Genomic DNA, 20981 nt, shown 5'->3' with positions numbered 1-20981 from the left:
CTTCTGAGGTACCAAACCGGAAGTACAACATTTCAATGTTAGTGCTCCTCTTGATTCCATGTTAATACTCTTTGGCAACACGACGCTGGGCGTTCTACACACCCGGAAGTAGTGTACGAAACAATTACTATTGTGGAACTTTAACATTTATGTAATTTGTGAAGCTACCCTGATATTCTGCACCGGGGTTCCCACTTTTGCTCTGTAAGTAATCGTAACCTATTATCTGCTAGCTAGACGTACCTCATCTGACTCGGTAGTTTTTTTTGGGTCATTTTTAAACGTCAATCAGCAGGTCGTTGTTGGCTATGGACGCCATTGAAGCTGACGATCCGGCGGCGAGCTCCGAGGACCCCGCGAAGAGGCGCCGGGTGCACGGCATGTTGAAGCTCTATTACGGGCTGAACGAAGAAGGAAAGGCCGGTGAGACGCCAGAGTCCCTGGATCCGTGTGACATCAACGGGCCGCATTTTGATCCCGAGGACTACCTAAACAAGGTAAGTGGCCATTAAAACTCTTCTCGTCTCAATCGTAAACGCAGTAAAAAACTATGAGATGCATACAGTGTTAAATACTGCACAGTCAATCAATGGCTACATCATACAAAACCCAAAACCAGTGAAGTTGGCACGTTGTGTATATCGTAAATAAAAACAGAATACATCCATCCATTTCCTACCGCTTGTCCCGTTCGGGGTCGCGGGGGTGCTGGAGCCTATCTCAGAATACAATGATTCGCAAATAATTTTCAACCTATATTTAATTGAATAGACACAAACACAAGATACTTAACGTTCGAACTAAAAAACGTTATTTTTTTGAAATATTAGCCCCTTTGGAATTTGATGCCTGCAACATGTTTCAAAAAATGTAATGATTTGCAACAACCAAAAACATTACGTTTCTCAGTTCGAACATTAAATATATTGTCTTTGCAGTTTATTCAATTGAATATAAGTTGAAAAGGATTTTCAAATCATGTATTTCTGTTTTTATTTACGATTTACACAACTTGCCAACTTCACTGGTTTTGGCTTTTGTACTTATGGCTCAACAGGAAGCAGGTTGTAGGGTGCTAATTAAAAAAATATTGTAACTTTTTTTAATGAAACAATTATTAATACACATACAACTATATATATATATATATATATATATATATATATATATATATATATATATATATATATATATATATATATATATATATAATGTCAATTTGAAGTCATGTAGAACATCCATCCATCCATTTTCTACCGCTTATCCCTTTCGGGGTCGCGGGGGATGCTGGAGCCTATCTCAGCTGCATTCAGACGGTAGGCAGGGTACACCCTGGACAAGTCTCCACCTCATCACATAACAACAGTGATTTATTCTGAGACGTTTTTAAGATAGGATAGGATAGGTTAGATCAGATCAGGGATCTCTAACTGTGGTATGCCAAATAATCGCCTAATTAAATATACAGAGTGTTACTGTTCAAACTGTGTTTAATGTTACAGTGGCCAATAATATTAACTAAATTTGTCAAATAAACATCTGCCTTGTTTTTTAATGAATATTTAGACATACAATGCTACTGTTACGTATCTCAAAGTCGATTATTATGGTGTATGTTATCCAATGTAATGATGAATACGCTGATTCATATATTGGGGAAACAAAACAACCACTAAGCCGACACATGGTACAGCATAGATGGGCAAACTCTTCAGGCCAAGACTCAGCTGTCTACCTGTACCTCAGGGAGAAACGGCATTCCTTCGAGAACAAATATTTGCAGATTCTGGACAGGGAGGATGGATGGTACGAAAAAGGAGTGAGGGAAGCCATCTATGTCAAGGTTCAAGAACCATCCCTGAACATATGAGTTGGTCTGCGACACCACCTGTCACCTACATACAACAATGTCCTTACAACCATTCCTGACTATTTCGGACTGGTAGTAGTCCATCCACAGCGATCGTTCTGCCACATAACACCTCAATGCTAGCAAGGGGAAATTACACTTCGACTGTCGTTGGCTTTGACAGTTAGGATTGCTCGTTTGCATCAAAACAGTGGTTTTTCTCACTACGATAAGGCAAAACCATCCTTGCCCAGGCACACCCTCCTGGTTTTGGAGTATAAATATTTGGGGTTTTGACACCAACCGCTAAACTAGATCTGACCAATCTAAGTCTATGAGCACAAACTAATAAAGCCTTCTCACATGAGAGGGGAAACGTCTTCTGGGACTGACCAAACAGTCCAGTTGCGATCGATTGAATGCCCTGAGATGACAATGACCTGGATGAATGAGAGCATTCATAGACTTATGCACCACTGCAAACAAAAAACTATAATAATAAGCATAAAGTAGTAGATACCCACTCTTTGCTAGGGTTATGTTCCAAAATAGCAAAAAAGCGACAAATTAGTGCACCCATATAACTACTTAAAAATGCATCTATAATACTCTAAGCCGGATATATTCAACTGAACTGTTTTGGGGGATACATTTCAAGACAACTTAGGACCGGGGGGGCCGGACTTGTTCCTTCACTATTAGTCTTATACTATATATTCTGGAGAACCAGTGTCCTCTACAGTAGACTATTGATTTTCAAATCAAATCAAATCAACTTTATTTATAAAGCACATTTAAAATTTACCACAGGGGTAGCCAAAGTGCTGTACAATGGGCAGGTTAAAAGATAATACGAGAACCGAGCAAACACAACACAAACAGAACACGATAAAAAATAAATAAATAAAACATAAAAACAGGTTCACAGCAGGTGTATTATGGGGAGCCATTGCATAATGGATATCACTCAGTATTAAAAGCCATGGATTAAAAGTATGTTTTTAAGAGAGATTTAAAAACAGGAAGAGAGGAGGCTTGTCTAACACTCAGAGGTAGGTCGTTCCAGAGCTTGGGAGCAGCATTTTGGTCTATTTATTTTATTTACGGAAGCGCTCTGCTGTTTTTAAGGACCTTCTGCAAAAAGCTAGTCAAAAATCACCTCTATGACAAGACACTTAAGGGCTTTTTAGGAATCAGCTGCAAAAATACTGACCAGTGATTTTTTTAATACAGAATTCCTTCCATCCATCCATCCATTTTCTACCGCTTGTTCCTCTCTGGGTTGTCCTTTCAAAAAGTGCAGTTACTCAACATCACATCTAATATCTTCGTGCTGGATAATGTTAGAGAACTTGTGAGACGGCGCCCTCTCTTGGATTCATAGCTGCAACATTCTTTTTCCGCAGCAGATAGCAACATCAAACCACTTTATAATTAAGGTATCCTAAAAAGACAAATAGTATAAGCTTAATGTTCCTTTGCTTTAAATGTGCTTTGCTTGTGACAGCTGTTTTTTCAAATTTTTCTGTCCCAATGCAGCTTCGAAGAGAATGCACTCTATCGGAGCTGATGGATCAGGAGACCTGCATGGTCAAGCAGATCCGTTCTTTGGATAGCGACATGCAAACGCTGGTGTATGAAAATTACAACAAGTTCATATCTGCTACAGGTGAGGGAGGAACTTACAGTCTAATGTGCTGTCCAATCAGCTACATCTTGATTATTCAACAATCGTGTCTTTCTTCAGACACCATAAGAAAGATGAAGAATGATTTCAAAAAGATGGAAGATGAAATGGACTGTCTCTCTGCTAACATGGCGGCCATCACCGATTTTAGCGCTTGCATTAGTGGTACCCTTGAAGACCAGCATGCTCAGATTACAAAACTTTCTGGTGAGACTCTGAAACCGGACTGTGTGTTTTGTGGAGCTGCTTCATGGCCTTTGATTGTGCTTTTTCGTTCCTTAGGGGTGCATACTTTGTTAAGGAAGTTGCAGTTCTTGTTTGAACTACCTGCCAGATTAAACAAATGTTTGGAGCTGCAGGCTTACGCTCAGGCAGTGAGCTCTCACCGCCGTGCTCGCTGTGTGCTGAAGCAGTACAGCCACCTGCCCTCCTTCAAGGGCATCCAGGATGACTGCCTCACGATCATGGAGAAACTGGCGCAGGAGCTGCGGCTTAAGTTCAGGTCAGATTTTTTTCCAATTTGACTTTGTCTTTGTCAAATGTGGTACAGTGAAAGAAAGACTTTCGGTATTATGAATTGAATTGCATGAATCAGAAGAACCCTCTTATTACTTCATATTTACAGTTGTCCCTTGTTTATCGCTGTTAAGTGGTTCTGGACATGACTGCGATAAATAAGTGTATGCAAAGTAGAAATACATTATAAATCGAATATTTCTATAGCTGGAGCTTAACAAACAGTGTATTACTTTCTAAATACGCTTTTCAACATTATGAGAGCCCTCTTGACATGAAATAACATTCTTTAGTCACCTTTACAATCCAATATAGCATTGCTGCCTGAAGCTAAGCCTATCAGTGGCCACGATACTGAGCAGCGTGCTCTGATTAGTTTGGTATCATCTTGTGGCCAAAACTACTATAGTATTGATATTTTTAGTTTATTTAGCCATTTGTTCAAAACCAGTGAGCCCCCAGACCCCCGGCTTATTTTCAGTCTTTTTCATGCAGTTCAAATAACATGCCTGCTTAGTTACCGCCGTTTGCGTCCGGTGTGCCCATCAGGCAGCCTAGCTGAGGAAGGATCCGGTGGGCAGGAAGGGTCTCCCGCGCATTGCCGACATCGACCCCCTTGCCACATTTGCCTTTGCGCACAGCTGACATGCCCGCACCGTAAATCCAGCGGATGGTGGGGGCGGACGGCAGCGGTTGTGGATCCTTTTTGGTGGGAGCGTTTGTAGCTCCTTTTTATTAACCAGAAGTGACACAAGCTGGTGAAAAGATTCAGCAGAACAGTTGTCAAAGCCGACAAACAGCCGCTACAGTGCTAACTGCTAAAGCTAACAAATACAGCAGGGCTACTCAACTGGCGGCCCGCGGGCCTCCAAAGCTTTTCATTTTGCCCGCCGAACAATGCCCAAATTAGCTTGATGAAACCATTCTATGATCCATGATCAACCTATGGTTGATCATGTATGCAGTATTCCTACCACCCCGCAGGGGGCAACAGCAGGTATATGTATAACAGTGAAGTAAGTAGAAGAAAACTACTCATTCAATCCTGGGAAAAAAAATCAAAATAGATTGAACATTTTGGACTTTTAACAACAAAGTATGAATGTTCTACCTCTATCTAGTGCTCTAGTCATTGTTTGCTGGCGGATCGTTTAAGCGATGGACACATTGATCCAGACAAGCAGCAACAATGGTAGAAATCCCAGCGTGTAAGCTTTAGCACGAAACTTGGTCAAACATTTGTAAGTAGATATTGTGCATAAATATATTTAGTTTGTTTTGTATTGAAATTGTTGACTTTGTGATGTCTTTTGAATTCGTGGTCGTGTTGTTTTTTGTCTGAGAGTAACGATCAATCCTAATTTTAATACATAATGCTAAATTTGACCAGTAGAGGGCGACAACGTGACTAGTGATATGTCACATACAATGTTTGGTGCGTGAATGTTGTGTAATTTCCATGTGTAAACATTTGTAATTTTTTGTGTATACATTAACACTAAACCTTCTATTTTATTCATGTAAAACACACAATGGAAATTATTTATGTAAAATACACAATGGACGTTATACTTTTGTTATGTTTTATTTTATGTTTATATTTACAGTCTTCCAAACAAGAAATACAACTAAGGAAGGAAAATAATTAAAAAGAAGCTACATTAATCCTCAACATTTTTTTTATTGACAGTGCAGTGTGGAAGCCGATGTGTTTACTTTGCAATTAAGGAAACGCAGTCCCAAAGAAATATAACCCGCGAAAACATTCACATGTCGATGTCCAGCCCCTTGAAACTGCGGCCCTCTTCATTACATAGTTAAATAGCCCTGAAAAACAGTGAAACCTTCGCTGACGTCACATGTCGCTTGGCAACAGACACTGCCTTTTAGAGGTGCACCGAACGCTGCACATAACATATTTTAAAAAATAATAATTAAGTGACACATGATTTATTTTCCCCAGTAATCAATTACATGTATTCAAATATAATTATATTAGTAATTACATTTATTTTTTGGTTAAGTAACAAGTACCTTTAATCAATTACTTTTAAAAAGTAATTTGAAGACATTGGTAGTATCAGTAATGTGGTGTTGAGTTTAAACTAAACACTTTGTTTAAAATACCGTTATATATCGTATACCGCGGGACAACCTTAAAATACTGGGACATCAGTTTTGGTCCATATCGCCCAGGCTTACACTGTCATTAATGTGTATAAATAACATGTAACATGAATAAATAATTATATTCATATAAATAATTATATTATTATATTCATGTTAGCATTTAAGATATCTAGCAATTAGTGCTTTAATTGTCAGCTAACGATTAGCACACCAGTTGTCAGCTAGCGAATTAGCGTATTAATTGTCAACTAACATTTAGCACTCTAGTTGCCAGCCCGCGGTTAGCGACACAGTATTGTTATTATTATTTGAATATTGATGAGGTGGCGACTTGTCCATAGTGTACCCCGCCTACCGCCCGAATGCAGCTGAGATAGGCTCCAGCAACCCCCCGTGACCCTGAAAGGGATAAGCGTTAGAAAATGGATGGATGGATGTTAGTAATGCACAATAACAATGTACCATTAGGACCTGTTGAATGTAAAATACAATCATAGTTTCACGACATAAGTAGGGGGTCCATGTTCTTTCTTTCCATCAGTTTGGGGGTCTTTGGCCTGGGAAACATTGAAGACCCCTGCTTTAAAAGAAAGTTGGATATACCTTAAAGTAGTCAGTGTATAGCTTTTATAGCAGTATATATCTGCTATCCACTGATAATTACTTAACACAGCCATTATTAGTAGAAAATAGCTGGTTATACAAATGAGTACAGAGACAAGTGTCTTGCCAACAAAGCTTTTATAGCAGTATATATTTACTATCCACGTTTTGGTCAATGTCATCCTTATTGCATCTAAAGCAGGGGTCTCAAACTCAATTTACCTGGGGGCCACTGGAATCAGAAACTGGGTGAGGCTGGTCCGCAAGAAAATATTTCTTTAAAAAAAATGTAACATGCACTTTTTAATGAATTCACCTTCTTTGAATGGCTTTCCTGTCCTAGCAACCATCTCACTCACCATGTACCGTAATTTCCGGACTATAAGCCGCTACTTTTTCCCCTCCTTCTGGTCCCTGCGGCTTATACAAGGGTGCGGCTTATATACAGCCTGTTCTTCTCCGACACCGACGAAGAGGATTTCGGTGGTTTTAGTACGCAGGAGGAAGACGATGACACAATGATTAAAGACTGACTTTTCATATACCGGTAGGCTGGTTATTTTGATAACGTACAGGCGAGCACTTTGTATTACTTTGCACCGTTGTATTATTTGTACTCTGCACGAATGCTGTTCGCCATGTCAAAGATGTGAAAGTTTGATTGAATGATTGAAAGATTTATAGTTAATAAATGGGACGCTTTGCGTTCCCAAACAGTCATCTCTGTCCCGACAATCCCCTCCGTGGTAGCAGGAACCCCTATATACTACGCTAATTACACATCAAAACCCTGCGGCTTATAGTCGGGTGCGGCTTATATATGGAGCAATCTGTATTTTCCCCTAAATTTAGCTGGTGCGGCTTATAGTCAGGTGCGGCTTATAGTCCGGAAATTACGGTAGCTATCTTTGACTGCTGCATTGCTCTTTTCGGTTGCTTTCTTGAATAAATCTTGTTGCCTCAGTAGACTGGTTTTAAAATGTGCAACCCGGTTCACTCTCTCATCTCCCTGGTATTTTGCATACTCCTCAGCATGTCTAGTTGTATAATGACGTTTCAAATTGTATTGCCCCATTCGCCGTGGAGTTTACAGTTACGGTAGCACAATTAGCCCCGAACGGGCTAACATCACGACTAACGTGTTACACGTCCGATTCACCCAGCGACTCTCTGTCGGAGTATCAGCGCTGGGGTCCAGTGCACCACAGCTTTGTATTGTCGCTCGGTCCTTCGGCGGAGTGTATATTGTAGCTGAGGCTGAAACGACGCGTCGACATAGTCGACGTCATCGGTTACGTAAATACGTCGACGCCGTTTTTGTGCGTCGACGCGTCGCATATTTACGTCACACTACCGTCATGGCGGAGCGCAAAGCAGACTGTGCGAGCGAGGGGGAAAAAGCACGCCAAAAGTCGTCAAAAGTGTGGGAGTGTTTCAATACACGGCCTAATAATGTTGTTGTATGCACACTGTGTCGAGCGGAAATGGCCTATCATAGCAGCACAACGGCTATGAACGAACATTTGAAAAGAAAACCATCAACTAGTCAATCGTCCGCGTGAGCATACGTTATCATTACACAAAAACATGAATGTGTCATTTGTATCTGCTAGGGGTGTAACGGTACGTGTTTTGTATTGAACAGTTTCAGTACGGGGCTTTCGGTTCGGTACGGGGGTGTACCGAACGAGTTTCTAAGCTAAAGCTAAAGTCTTAACAAGCTGCTTTGCTCCTTCTGCTTCTGTCTCAGCACGCAGCATTGTCCCACCCACACAACCATCTGATTGGTACACAGAAAGCGCTATCAGCCAATCAGCAGTGCTTATTTAAAACATTACCAGCCAATAAGCAGTGCGTATTCAGAGCGCATGTAGTCAGCGCTTCAGCGTGGAGTAGATAGGTGTTTAGCAGGTGAGCATCAGGCTGCGGACTCTCCCCAAATGATAATAAACACCTCCCAGTCAACTACTAGTAACATCACTATGAGCCCGTTAACCTTATAGAAACTTAAACTGCAGCTCAGCTCACTCGCAGTCCTGGCTTGAGGTGAAGGCTAATTACCTGTCAGTTCCAGCCACATCGACCCCTTCTGAGTGCCTATTTTCAGCTGCTGGGAATATTGTAAACAAGAAAAGAACCAGAGCATGTAGACATGCTAACCTTTCTTCATTACAAAGTCACTCACTGGAATGAGTAGAATTGGTTATTGTGTACTGTGTTGGACTGGATGTTTATTTTGCACATTTTAAAAGCAATACTTAATGTTTACAGTGCTCCAGAATATTTAGATTGGCACTTTTTTGTATTTGATGTTTATCTTTATTTTTGCACATTTTAACGCAAAATAAGCAATACTTTTACTTTTGAAATGCTTATACTATTGCAGAATATTAAGATTTGCACTGGATGTTTACTTTTATATTTGCACATTAAAAAGCAAATAAGCTACTTTTAATTTTGTTAAATGTTAAAAGTTTTAAATGTTTACATTGTTACAGAATATTTTGTCATGTTGTTGTCAATGTTGACTGAGTGGCCATACTTCTTTTTTTTTCGTAAATAAAAGCCATGCCTTTTTAAAAAACTGGCCTACATTTATTTTTTCATCTTCATTTTAAATAAAAAAAATCATCGGTAAAAGGAAAAATAATCTATAGATTAATCGAAAAATAATAATCTGTAGATTAACCGATTAATCGAAAAAAATAATCTATAGATTAATCGATAGAAAAATAATCGTTAGCTGCAGCCTTAATTGTAGCCCGGAAGAGTTAGGGCTATTTGTATTTGTTCTGTTGTGTTTATGTTGTGTTACGGTACGGATGTTCTCCCGAAATGTGTTTGTCATTCTTGTTTGGTGTGGGTTCACAGTGTGGCGCAACTTTAACAGTGTTAAAGTTGTTTATACAGCCACCCTCAGTGTGACCTGTATGGCTGTTGATCAAGTATGTCTTAAAGTCACTTACGTGTGTCTGTAGAAGCCGCATACAATATGTGACTGGGCCGGCACGATGTTTGTATGGAGAAAAAGACGGCGCGACGACAGGTTGTAGAGGGTGCTAAAGGCAGTGCCATCACGGCACACCCTCAATATTGTCGAGAGCCATATACCACACCGTGATTGGTAGATTCCTTCAGCTCCGCACACTACGCTGTCAAGCGCCATTCATTTAAAACTCGCGGGCTGCACTAACATTAAACTTTCATATTAAGATGGGGGCCGCAAAATAACGTCTCGTGGGCCGCAGTTGGCCTGCGCGCCGCGTGTTTGAGACCACTGATCTAAAGTGTGTCCATTCCTACCGGAATTGCACAGATTCTAATTGATTATAATGTCTTGTTGCAAATTTCAATCTGATGTTTTTTAAAGTAAGAATGTGCCTACAGGAGCTTTTTGTGTATGTAATTGTGCTGTATTTCTTTGTTGGGTTCCTCACAGGGATGGTGGCTCAAGTGCTAAAGATTTATCAGAATGCGTGGAGCTGCTGTTGCAGTTGGATGAGCCGGCAGAGGAGCTCTGCGAGAAGTATCTGAACCACGCCCGCTCTCGCCTGGAAGTGGACCTGCAGGGTCTGGAGGCTGAGATAAGACCGAGCCCGACTGCTTCAGTGGCGAAAGATGCTGCTGTGCGCAGACCTTTCCCGAATATCGCTGCTGTGTCGCCTGCTGACGCTGTCCCTAAAATGAGATCCCTCCCCTCCCCTACCTTAAACACAGACATCCTGGAGTTTATCGACAGAGGCTGTAATGAATTTGTGAGCAGCCTATGTTTAGTAATTGCTTCTTATCAACAACTTTTCATCAATCATGCTCAGACCGGCGAGCTCGCATCCAAAAATATTCATCAGATGGCAAACAGCAAGCTGCACACATTTGTGGATGACCTCGCCGTCCGATATTTCTCGCTTGTCGAGCGGAGGATACAAGAGGAAAAGGGGGTCGCGGATAACTCCCTCTTGGTCCGCGCCCTCGATCGCTTCCACCGCAGACTCCAGGCCGTGGCCAAGCTCATGCCAGGCTCTTCTGTGCCAAACCAAGGCACCGAGATTGTGATCCGCGCCGCAAACGAACGAGTCAAGCAGTACCTCGCTGCTCTTCAGAGCTTCTACATGGATAGCTTAACAGACGTGAGGCAGGCCCTTGCAACGCCTCGCCTATCGATGGCTGGTCAAGGGGGCGGGGGTCATCTAGGCGGTCCAGCCTCCAGCAGAGATGTTCCAAGCAGCCTCCCAGAGCTGCTCTCCTCCCTCTCAGCTTCAATCCTAAACCAAATAAAATCAGTGTTGGCCTCGGTACACCTCTTCACAGCCAAGGACATTACTTTCTCCAACAAGCCATACTTTAAGGTAAATGGTTACTTGGTTGTGTTTTTATCGCTAGTATGTGTTTTTTGTTTTCGTTTTAATGACAAACTTGATGTTTTAAAGGTGTGATTTTTCATTCATATTTACAATTTGCATGCATATCAATGACAGTAACAATGAATGTGAAGGGCATTTGTATCTTTGAAGGTGTACCCCTAAGTGTTGGTTGTTCATCATCAGTCTGAGGCTTTTTGTCATCTTGCAGGGTGAATTCTGTTGCCAGGGTGTTCGGGAAAGCCTGGTCGTGAGCTTTATAAAGTTTGTGTGTCAGTCCTCTCGCCAGTTTTGTGAGAGTGCAGGAGACAAGGGAGGGTCTACTCCTCCGTCGCTCTTGTTGCTGCTCTCTCGGCTTTGCTTGGACTACGAAACTTCCACCATCTCTTACATACTCACTCTTACAGATGAACAGTTCCTGGCACAGGTACGGTAATAACCTCTCACCATGTAATACAATTATCAAATTAATCTATAAATCTTGGCTTCTGTTTCATTTCATGTAATGGACTATTCTGTACAGTACTACCTTGCTGGTAGCCTGCTTAATTTTTTTTGTGACAGAGCTCTTAACTCAAAGCACATGTATCTCAATACAACATCACCCATTGAAAATGTATCAACATTTAATTGATTGATTGAGACTTTTATTTGTAGATTGCACAGTTCAGTACATATTGCGTACAATTGACCACTAAATGGTAACACCCGAATACGTTTTTCAACTTGTTCAAGTCGGGGTCCACGTAAATCAATACATTGGTGCTTGGCCTCCCTAAAACAGCACCATTTTAACATGTAAGATGCCTTTTAAACAACTAAAAACTTTTAGATGAGAACTATTGCTAAAAAACAATACAACTACTGTAGTTTTATGAAGAAATGTAATAATAATGTTCAGCATTTACTTTGGAGAGCAGACTTCTACGGTATCTCCTTCCAGCTGCTCCTCTGTCAAACACATCATCAGCTGCCTCTTCATATTTATTCTAGTCATACTTATCATGGATAAATGTCCGGCATTTAGATCTTAGTTTAACATCCTTGGCTGGGGTGAGACTCATTCTGCTTCAGTATGGTCCTAAATGTTTTTGAATATTTATTTTTTTATTTCAATGAATATCATCTGCTTCTTTTTTTCAGCACTATCCTTCACACTCATTTTCTTCCTTCCCATGGTTGGAAAAAACAACATTTAGTCCATTTATTGCTATTCGCTAATGCGAGTAAGACCGGACAGATCTGAAATGGTTGACTGTGACATTTGCTAAGCCAACTAATGGCAAGGATGCATGTAACACATTTTTGCTTGCAACTTAAAGCGTAGCAATCAGTGAAGAGACAGCTCTAATCTCAAAACATTCTGAAGTTTTGTGACTCTTAAATTGAGGTACCACTGTAGTTCTTGCTAATTGTATCCTTTTTACTATGTTCTCAGCACCACAGTCCGGTAACAGCCGTCACTGCTCTGTGTGCAGAAGCCAGGGAGGCAGCACAGAAACTACTGAACCACTATGTCAAGGTAGCTACTTAATATGTTAAAGTATTAGTGATCAATGATTTGTTTTACATGGCACTTTTATTGTGGTTGTAGTTTGCATTGCTGTAGAACCACACAGTTTTTATTTTAAATTGTATTATACATCAGTTATCCATTACAGACTGCAACCATTATAATTATAATATTATTACTTGTGACAGTTATAATCCAAATTTATAATGTTATGGTTTTGTTGATGAAGCTCTTACATCTGATTTTATAAGATTTTAGGTATATCAAATAGAGACTATAAGAGTATGTTTACATTCCTGGCCAAAGTAGCTCAAATCAAACTTTTTTGAAATCAGATTGTTTCCAGCTGACTGTTTACACAGCAAGTAAAATGTGATCTTTATCTTATCCCTTGCATGTGCAGTTCGATAAATTGAAAACAAAGGAGGTTGACCGGATTCTGTGAATAAACAAAGAAATCGCTACTACTACTACTACTACAAAATAAAAATAAAAAGTTGCCACACCTTAAAAATGAGTGTGTTTTAACGATAAAATACATTTAAGTAATATAATGTATTAATGAATTAATATATATATATATATGTATGTATGTGTATAATTGTGTATATATATATATATATATATATATATACAGTATATATATATATATATATATATATATAGTGTAATATATAAATTCATATTTCTATGGCTGTTAAGTGAAAGTAACACAGACATCAGCGTTAGCTTTATTTTTCAACTCACATACGTAAACAATTTACGCAATGTATGTAACATGTAAGCAAATACGGCAGAGTTTCCATTCCGGTCCTTCAAACAGCCTATTATTTGCGCACTATTCACAAGTGATGCACCTAAAATTTGGCCCTCAAAAATAGACTTTGCTCACTGAAACCAGATGTTGTGATGAAGTATCCACTTCTGCTGGCGAGCTGCATCTTTCCCTGCGCACACAAAGAACGTAGCTCGCTCAAAGCTGACGAAAAAGTCACATACTGTCGCGTTCAGGTTGCAATGCCGTTTAGACTAAAGACACATTTGAAAAGATCAGTTTCCAACCAGATTCAGACTACCTCCTGAATCTGATGTGAAAAAATCAGATTTGAAGCACTTTTGAACATTTAGACTGGCAAAAAACTCCAATTTTTGCCACTTTATGACAAAAAAATCAGATTTGGTGTGCAGTGTAAACGGGGCCTAATTGTCATGTTTGTCCTTAAAATGCATTAACGGATTAATAAAGTAGATCTTTCTGTATTCATATTTACAGGTTCAGGGACTTATTATTTCCCAGATGCTTCGAAAAAGTGTTGAAACACGAGACTGGGTCAACACCATCGAGCCACGAAATGTCCGCGCGGTGATGAAGAGAGTGGTAGAAGACACCACTTCCATTGATGTGCAGGTGACGTTTGGAATCCGGGCCTTTCTTCAAGCTTTCATTTGTGCAGAGCTCCTCACGGACGTATTGTTAGTGCTGTCAAATGATAAAAAGAAAAATTGGGATTAATTATGATCTGTAATTAATTGATTTATAATACAGTAATTTCTTTATTTAATCTCACTTAAAAATGCTGAGAAAAGCCCTCATCTGGAAGTAAATTTCATGTGAATGCATTACATTATTATGGCAGATCAAAAGATTGATTTTAAAGTGGCTTCATAAAGTAATTTATTGCTTCTAACATACTTTAAACTGATGCAGTCTTAGGCTTGCAATTTACTACAAAAAACATCAGATCAATACAACATGCTGAAGTTAAGATGTCAAAAAAACGGTGAAAACACTTTTCTTAGAAATACCGCATATTGAAATTTGAACTCATTGCTTTTCGTCTGTTTTAGATTATTTGAAATAAATAAAACAAACCCATCAATCACAGCGCTGTAAATTACAGTAGAACATCAAATATATAGTTGTTCATCATCACAAAATAACACGATGAGGCTACAGAGACAATAGCGTTAAATATTAACAATTAGATTAATGCTGTTAAAAACAAAGCTCTAAATATGACTATATTTAATCTGACACCCCTATGTATTATGTCACTATAGGTTGGTCTTCTGTACGAGGAAGGTGTGAGGAAAGCACACAGCAGTGACTCCAGTAAAAGGACTTTCTCCGTCTACAGCAGCTCAAGGCAGCAAGCCCGCTACGCTGCGAGCTACACACCAAGGTAAGCAGCTCAACACAAATTAATTGTACCGAAAGAAGAAAAAAACAATAGTCTCTGATTCTTTGTACCCACTACCAAATATTTTACGTTGTGTCATTATTTCCAACCTCACGTCAGGGTAAAAACATACTCTTAAGTTCACTTCCTGTCCTCTGGCACGTTTGGAAATGGTAAACCAGGGATCGCTATGCTTGGCTGTACACTTGCACATGTTAGAGATGTTGACCTGTGATGATAATCTCTCATCGTCTCTCATTTACCATTACAAATTCCTATGGATTGCTCTCAACAGTTCACAAATGCTCTTACTTGCAAGGGTAAATAAGTTGGAACACAAATTAATGTTTAAGATCGACAATCACTTCTCAACCTTAAAATAAACACAGAAAACGTCCACAATGTGTAGACAACAAAGCAGTGAATTAATTGAATCAGTACAGTAATTTGACATTGAGCTCTGGGTATCAGAGCCGTGTATAGAGAATGTATGGCCAACTCGGATTCAAAGTTGGAAGCAAAGATGACGCCCCGTATTCACGTGAGGGGCTTTTGACCAATCAGAGAGAGTATGGCCAAAGGATCCCCTAAATGATTGATCAAAAGCCCCTCATGTGACTACAGGGTGCCATGTTTGCTTCCAACTTTGAAACCCAGTTGGCCATACTCTCTCTATACACGGCTCTGCTGGGTATGGGCTTAAACTGCCATCCAGTGTTGTTGTTTTTTCTGTGCGGTATAAAATGAGTAAAACATCAATAAAGGAATTATTTTTTACAACCCGCAACACTTGCAGTGAGCAAACTCGTCAAAAAGATGGCAGCATAGAACAAACACACCATTTCATACCTCTTCGTTAGTTTAAAGAAAACTATTGAACACAAAACATAACACCATTTAGCGAAGAAAAATCCATAAACTAGTTGCATTGTTTTATAAGCCGCAAGATTTAAAGCGTAGGAAAAAAGTAGCGGCTTATAGCCTGGAATTTATGGTACTCAATATTTGACAACATTCTATATAATTATTATTTGCACATAACATTGATCTAACACTCGACGCAATTGTTCTTCATTCAAGTTATGAATGATTACGGCCACATTGGACAACTACATCAACCTAATGACTCAAAATGTATGTACATTTTATTTAAATTTTGGCGCTTCTTTCGTGACTTCTCTGTCATCTCTCTGCAGTGCTCCCATGGACACCAACCTACTCAGCAACATACACAAGCTGTTTTCTGAGCGAATTGACATCTTCAGCTCGGTGGAGTTCAACAAGGTTAGTCCACTTCTTTATCACATCTTCGTGTCCCCTCTGATAATGACAGGGCTTTGTTTCAGGTGTCTGTGATGACGGGAATCATCAAAATCAGCTTAAAGACGTTCCTGGAGTGTGTTCGGCTGCGCACCTTCGGCCGCTACGGGCTGCAGCAAATCCAAGTGGACTGTCACTACCTGCAGATGTACTTGTGGCGCTTTGTGTCTGATGAGAACCTCGTACATTTCCTGCTGGATGAGATAGTGGGGAGCTCCGCCCACCGCTGCCTTGATCCGGCCCCGATGGAGCAGAGCGTCATCGAAGTCATCTGCGAACGAGGTTAAAGCTCAATGTTCAACACCGACTGGTCTCGCAGAACACACTACTGGATATTATCAAATACTGGAGTTGGAGATGATGGTTATTTATTACTGCTAAATGTCCATTTAATCTGTTATGGTGTCTATACAATACAACACCCTTATTACATAAGTATAACTTATAATTGCTTGAAATGTTTCAGACACTAAAAAAAAGTTAAGTGACCACTATAAGTGATTGGGGCCTACAAGTCCGACTAGTTTAGACATTTAAATGGCTTTTACACAAACTTAATGTTAATATGAACAGTATAAGATTAGTCCCAAAATGTGATGTAATAATTAATAGTGAAAAGGTAGCCAATGAATGTTTAGTTGTTTTTTTTTGGGTTTTTTTTCCCATCAGTGGTCAACAAAATAAACAAAACAGTTTTACATAAACAGTTGTACATTCATAAATTGAAAATGTTGCAGACCGAAAGGGTTTAGGCTGATGTTGAACACTTATTGCGCCTAACCCTATAAACAATGTCAAATACAAGATGAGCTTCCAAAAATTATGAAATTTCCTTTGCACAACATTTTATAAATACACCCTGTACACAGCATAAACACTGTTCAATTATATACACAGTAAACAAATGTAAAATATCCTTGTACACGTGTTAGTTAAACCTTTGTACCAATTATATACTATATACAAACAATTATACTTCCATTATTATTTATATCCCACATTTAGTTTGTAATTAACATTGATCACAGTATTAACTACTGTGTTGATTCAAGAGTGATATATTTTTCCAAGACATTGGTCTTAAAGTGTTTTTTAAATGTGTGAATGGAACTGGAACATTTTAAGGAATCATCCAAGCTGTTCCACAGATGAACCCCCCTGACAGAAACACATCTACTTTGTAAGCTCGTTCTTATGTTTGCTTTCTTAAAGACAGCTGAACCTCTGAGGTCATAGGGACTCTCCCTAGGTTTGAACCTCTCCTGTAGACACCCAGACAGCATGTGGGTATGATAATAACAAAAAATAATGTTAAGTGGAATTATTTCTCTAAATGTGACATATTTACTAATCATACTTGGTGTAATTAACAATAACGATGTAAATCAATCCCTAGAGATCACAATTTGTCATTTGGGTCAAGTGTGGTAATGAGTCAAATGATACTGTACTGAAGCGTCGATGCATTATGAAACACAAAGAGTGATACTGTCCCTTATTGCCTCTCTCTCGCTCTCGCTCTCGCTCTCGCACTGTCTCTGTCTCTGTCTGTCTCTGTCTCTCTCTCGCTCTCTGTCTCAAACACATTACCGATACCACTGCTGTGCCATTCACATGGGAAGTTATCAGGAAGCACTTCTTTCGGCCCACAAGTTGCTATTCGTAATAAAATAAGTCTTAAGAGTGGTGTGTTGCGTTTGACATCGGTTTTCCTCTCCATTAGTCTAAATGGAACTAATTCGGTAGTCGGATCGTTATAATTTTTTTTACTGAACTGCAAATCATTGATTTGCTCAAAACGTAGTTACAGTAAGTATAGTACAAATTAAGTGCACATTATGAAAGTCTTTGCAGTTTGCAATAATCTTGCAAACAAGGTACAGTTACTAATCGATAATTTAGTAAACACACTCAAACAACTTAACGTAGTGCACCATTTACTCTGATTTAGTTTAAACAGTTGTTGAAACAAGTTTGTTTGACAATGCTGATCCCTTTTTAGGTACAATGCTACCCCAGCTCGTTGCGATTACTTACAAAAATGTCCAATGTTCTCCAGGAAGCTAAATAAATTCATTCAGTCTGTGGTTGCTACTTGATGCTCTTGTTTGTGCAGTACAGTTGGTTTATCCTTGCTGGAATTTTGCCTCTCCAAGGTATTGTAAGACAAATCAGCTGTGGTGATATGAATGACATCTTCTCGTAGGACTTGGTCTTCACAGATGTTAGATGTCCAACATGCGGTGGCTGTCTGTTTAGCAAAGGCATAGGTTTACCTTAACTGTCATACTTTTGTTTACAACATTGAATCAGTAAACTGTAAACTCTTCTGCTTCTTGTGAATGCAGCTAGCATGTAGCTATCGACGCAAAGAGAGCAGCAGCAACAGTTGACCGGCAGCAGCCGTCACTGCTCGTTGATGGTGATTGCTGCTTGCTTTCACTTCAGACTCTACAAGACTCAAAGAAGTCTCCAATATCACCGGGAAAAGTCATTAGATTTGTCGTTAGTAGCAGTTTACAAAAAAGTTGCCAAAAAGACTGACAACACTGTCGGCGCCATCCTCGAGTATGTGTATATATATGTATATATATGTATGTATGTATGTATATTTATATATGTATATATGGTGTCAAACGATTATAATATTTAATCGGGATAATTGCATTTGTTCATCCATCCATCCATTTTCTACCGCTTGTTCTTTGGGGACGCGGGGGATGCTGGAGCCTATCTCAGCTGCATTCGGGCGGAAGGCGGGGTACACCCTAGACAACTCGCCACCTCATCGCAGGGCCAACACAGATATTCACACTCACATTCACACGTAAGGCCCAATTTAGTGTTGCCAATCAACCTATCCCCAGGTGCATGTCTTTGGAGGTGGAAGGAAGCCGGAGTACCCGCAGGGAACCCACGCAGTCACGGTGAGAACATGCAAACTCCACACAGAAACATCCCGGGCGCAGGATCGAACCCAGGACCTTCGTATTGTGAGACACATGCACTCACCCCTGTCCTACCGTGCTGCCTGCATTTGTTCATAGTAATTTAAAATTAATCACCGATGGATATCATTTTTCAGAATTGATAAGTATAGCCTTGACAGATCATTTTCAAGTCTAAACACCATGACTGGACAATTAATTTGCTTTAATGAAATGTGTTTTAAACATTATGCGTTTTTAAACCGCTCAAGTACGCTTTTAATAAACATTAAAAAAAATGCTTTGTAAGAATACAAAATGAATGGATGGATGGACAGATTTTGTATTCCTGCCGTAAAAGCACTTGCATACAGAGGAGGAGTTACGCCATATTTAGATACCAGTTTCATGCATTAATAACAAACAATGTCTGTTAGGATCATGCTTTGATTGTCAAAGATGTTTGGTAATGTGATATTCCTACCTAAATAAATGCTTCTGATATTCTGTACATTACATGTTGTACAAGTTAATGGTATTCATATCTCTGCATGACAATGTCTTAACCTTCTTTACTTATTAATGTAATATTCAGCCTGCTAAACAGCAGAGGTGGGACCAAGTCATTGCTTTGCAAGTCACAAGTAAGTCTCAAGTCTTTGCCCTCAAGTCTCGAGTCAAGTCCCGAGTCAAGACAGGCAAGTCCCGAGTCAAGTCCAAAGTCAAGACTGGAAAGTCTCAAGTCAAGTCACAAGTCCTGCATTTTGAGTTTCGAGTCCTTTTGACCACAGACTAATATTTTTACACAGATTGTGTATGCTTTTAAACCGCTGTATTTATTTATTAAAACAAGTGCATTTGAAATAGCAGGAAAGAAAATAGTACTGACATTGCAATTCATAATAGCACTATTAACCAGTCATTTTAATAGTTTAAACAATTTAAAACATTTAACTCATTCCTTTACAGAATAAACACATTTGCAAAAACAAGTGCAACTGTACTTATTTGTACAAAAGTGTTAACATTGTATTTCCATGGCATATTGCATTGTAACTAGTTTCACAGCAGTTTCTATTCTGTTCTTACCTTATCTCATTGATCTCATCTCATACTGTATGTGTGTTGATGTGTGCGTACACATGAAAAACATAACAAATACATGAACATAACAATGAACAGAGTTGTACTTTTTAGATGTCAGGGCCCTATGCAATATGTACACATATTCTTAATATAGTATATATTTTAACTGACCTTTATTTGACTATGTTTGTCTTTTTGTAGGTGGCTAAAATACGCGGTGCTGCTGACCGCCGTCTAACGTTATGTTACTGTGTGTGATACATTGACTAACGTAACGTTATGTATAGGTACCTCATGCAACCCTGCTTAAAAAATCACTTGACAAAAAGTATGAATAAGGTAGCGAACTGCAGTGGACGCAACATATTGCCGTGTTTGAAATGACGTTATAACCATAAACATCTTATAAGTAGACGCAATGTTGGTTGCTGTGACGCGAGCAATTTGCATCTTGAAGTGGTGATGAGGAGCCGGCGAGCAGCCTAAACTGACAGTTGACAGGTAGAAAACAAAGATGCCGGGCTGGTGTTCAGCGTTTTCCTGCTCAAATGAGCGGACTGTTGAAAATAGGAATCCGGGGATTAATTTTCACAAGTAAGATTTAACATTAATGTACTATTGGTTGTATTTTATGAAAATAACATTACCACAGAGTTGAGAAGGAGCAAAGATCTTCAATATTTGTATGTGAAAATCACAAATAAATCTTCTGGGGGAGGATGACACCCCTACAGGGGTTTGGTTTACAAACTTTCTGCCCCACCTAAAACAAAATTCACCAGCCGCCACTGATTATAATGCATTCTCATTTT

General features: G+C 39.4%; 1 protein-coding gene across 2 annotated transcripts; it reads left to right on the top strand.

The window, feature by feature from the left end:
- The first annotated feature begins 18 nt into the window (after positions 1–18).
- On the top strand, positions 19–19586 carry vps51 (VPS51 subunit of GARP complex). Of its 2 annotated transcripts, none has more exons than XM_062048150.1 (12): positions 19–204; positions 296–497; positions 3389–3518; positions 3597–3743; positions 3819–4038; positions 10225–11131; positions 11355–11570; positions 12582–12665; positions 13930–14064; positions 14718–14839; positions 16033–16120; positions 16183–19586. In XM_062048150.1, exons 2-12 carry the CDS (start codon positions 309–311, stop codon positions 16441–16443), a joined length of 2499 nt encoding a protein of 832 aa, XP_061904134.1. In that variant the 5' UTR covers positions 19–204; positions 296–308; the 3' UTR covers positions 16444–19586. The 2 variants fall into 2 exon arrangements, with proteins under 2 accessions (XP_061904134.1, XP_061904133.1); XM_062048149.1 differs by having other exon boundaries at positions 293–497.
- The last annotated feature ends 1395 nt before the right edge of the window (positions 19587–20981 follow it).

Source organism: Entelurus aequoreus, linkage group LG05, assembly GCF_033978785.1.
Source record: "Entelurus aequoreus isolate RoL-2023_Sb linkage group LG05, RoL_Eaeq_v1.1, whole genome shotgun sequence".
NCBI classification, from domain to species: domain Eukaryota; kingdom Metazoa; phylum Chordata; class Actinopteri; order Syngnathiformes; family Syngnathidae; genus Entelurus; species Entelurus aequoreus.
Note: the sequence above shows the minus strand (reverse complement) of the source record. Positions and strands in the feature narration are given on the sequence as shown.

What these genes read in the sequence shown, in the direction of transcription:
- vps51 (XM_062048150.1), top strand. Translation starts at nt 309, where the DNA reads ATGGACGCCATTGAAGCTGACGATCCGGCGGCGAGCTCCGAGGACCCC. An exon ending in CCGAGGACTACCTAAACAAG is followed by an intron (nt 498 to 3,388) that starts GTAAGTGGCCAT and finishes GTCCCAATGCAG; the next exon opens with CTTCGAAGAGAATGCACTCT. An exon ending in TACTGAACCACTATGTCAAG is followed by an intron (nt 12,666 to 13,929) that starts GTAGCTACTTAA and finishes TCATATTTACAG; the next exon opens with GTTCAGGGACTTATTATTTC.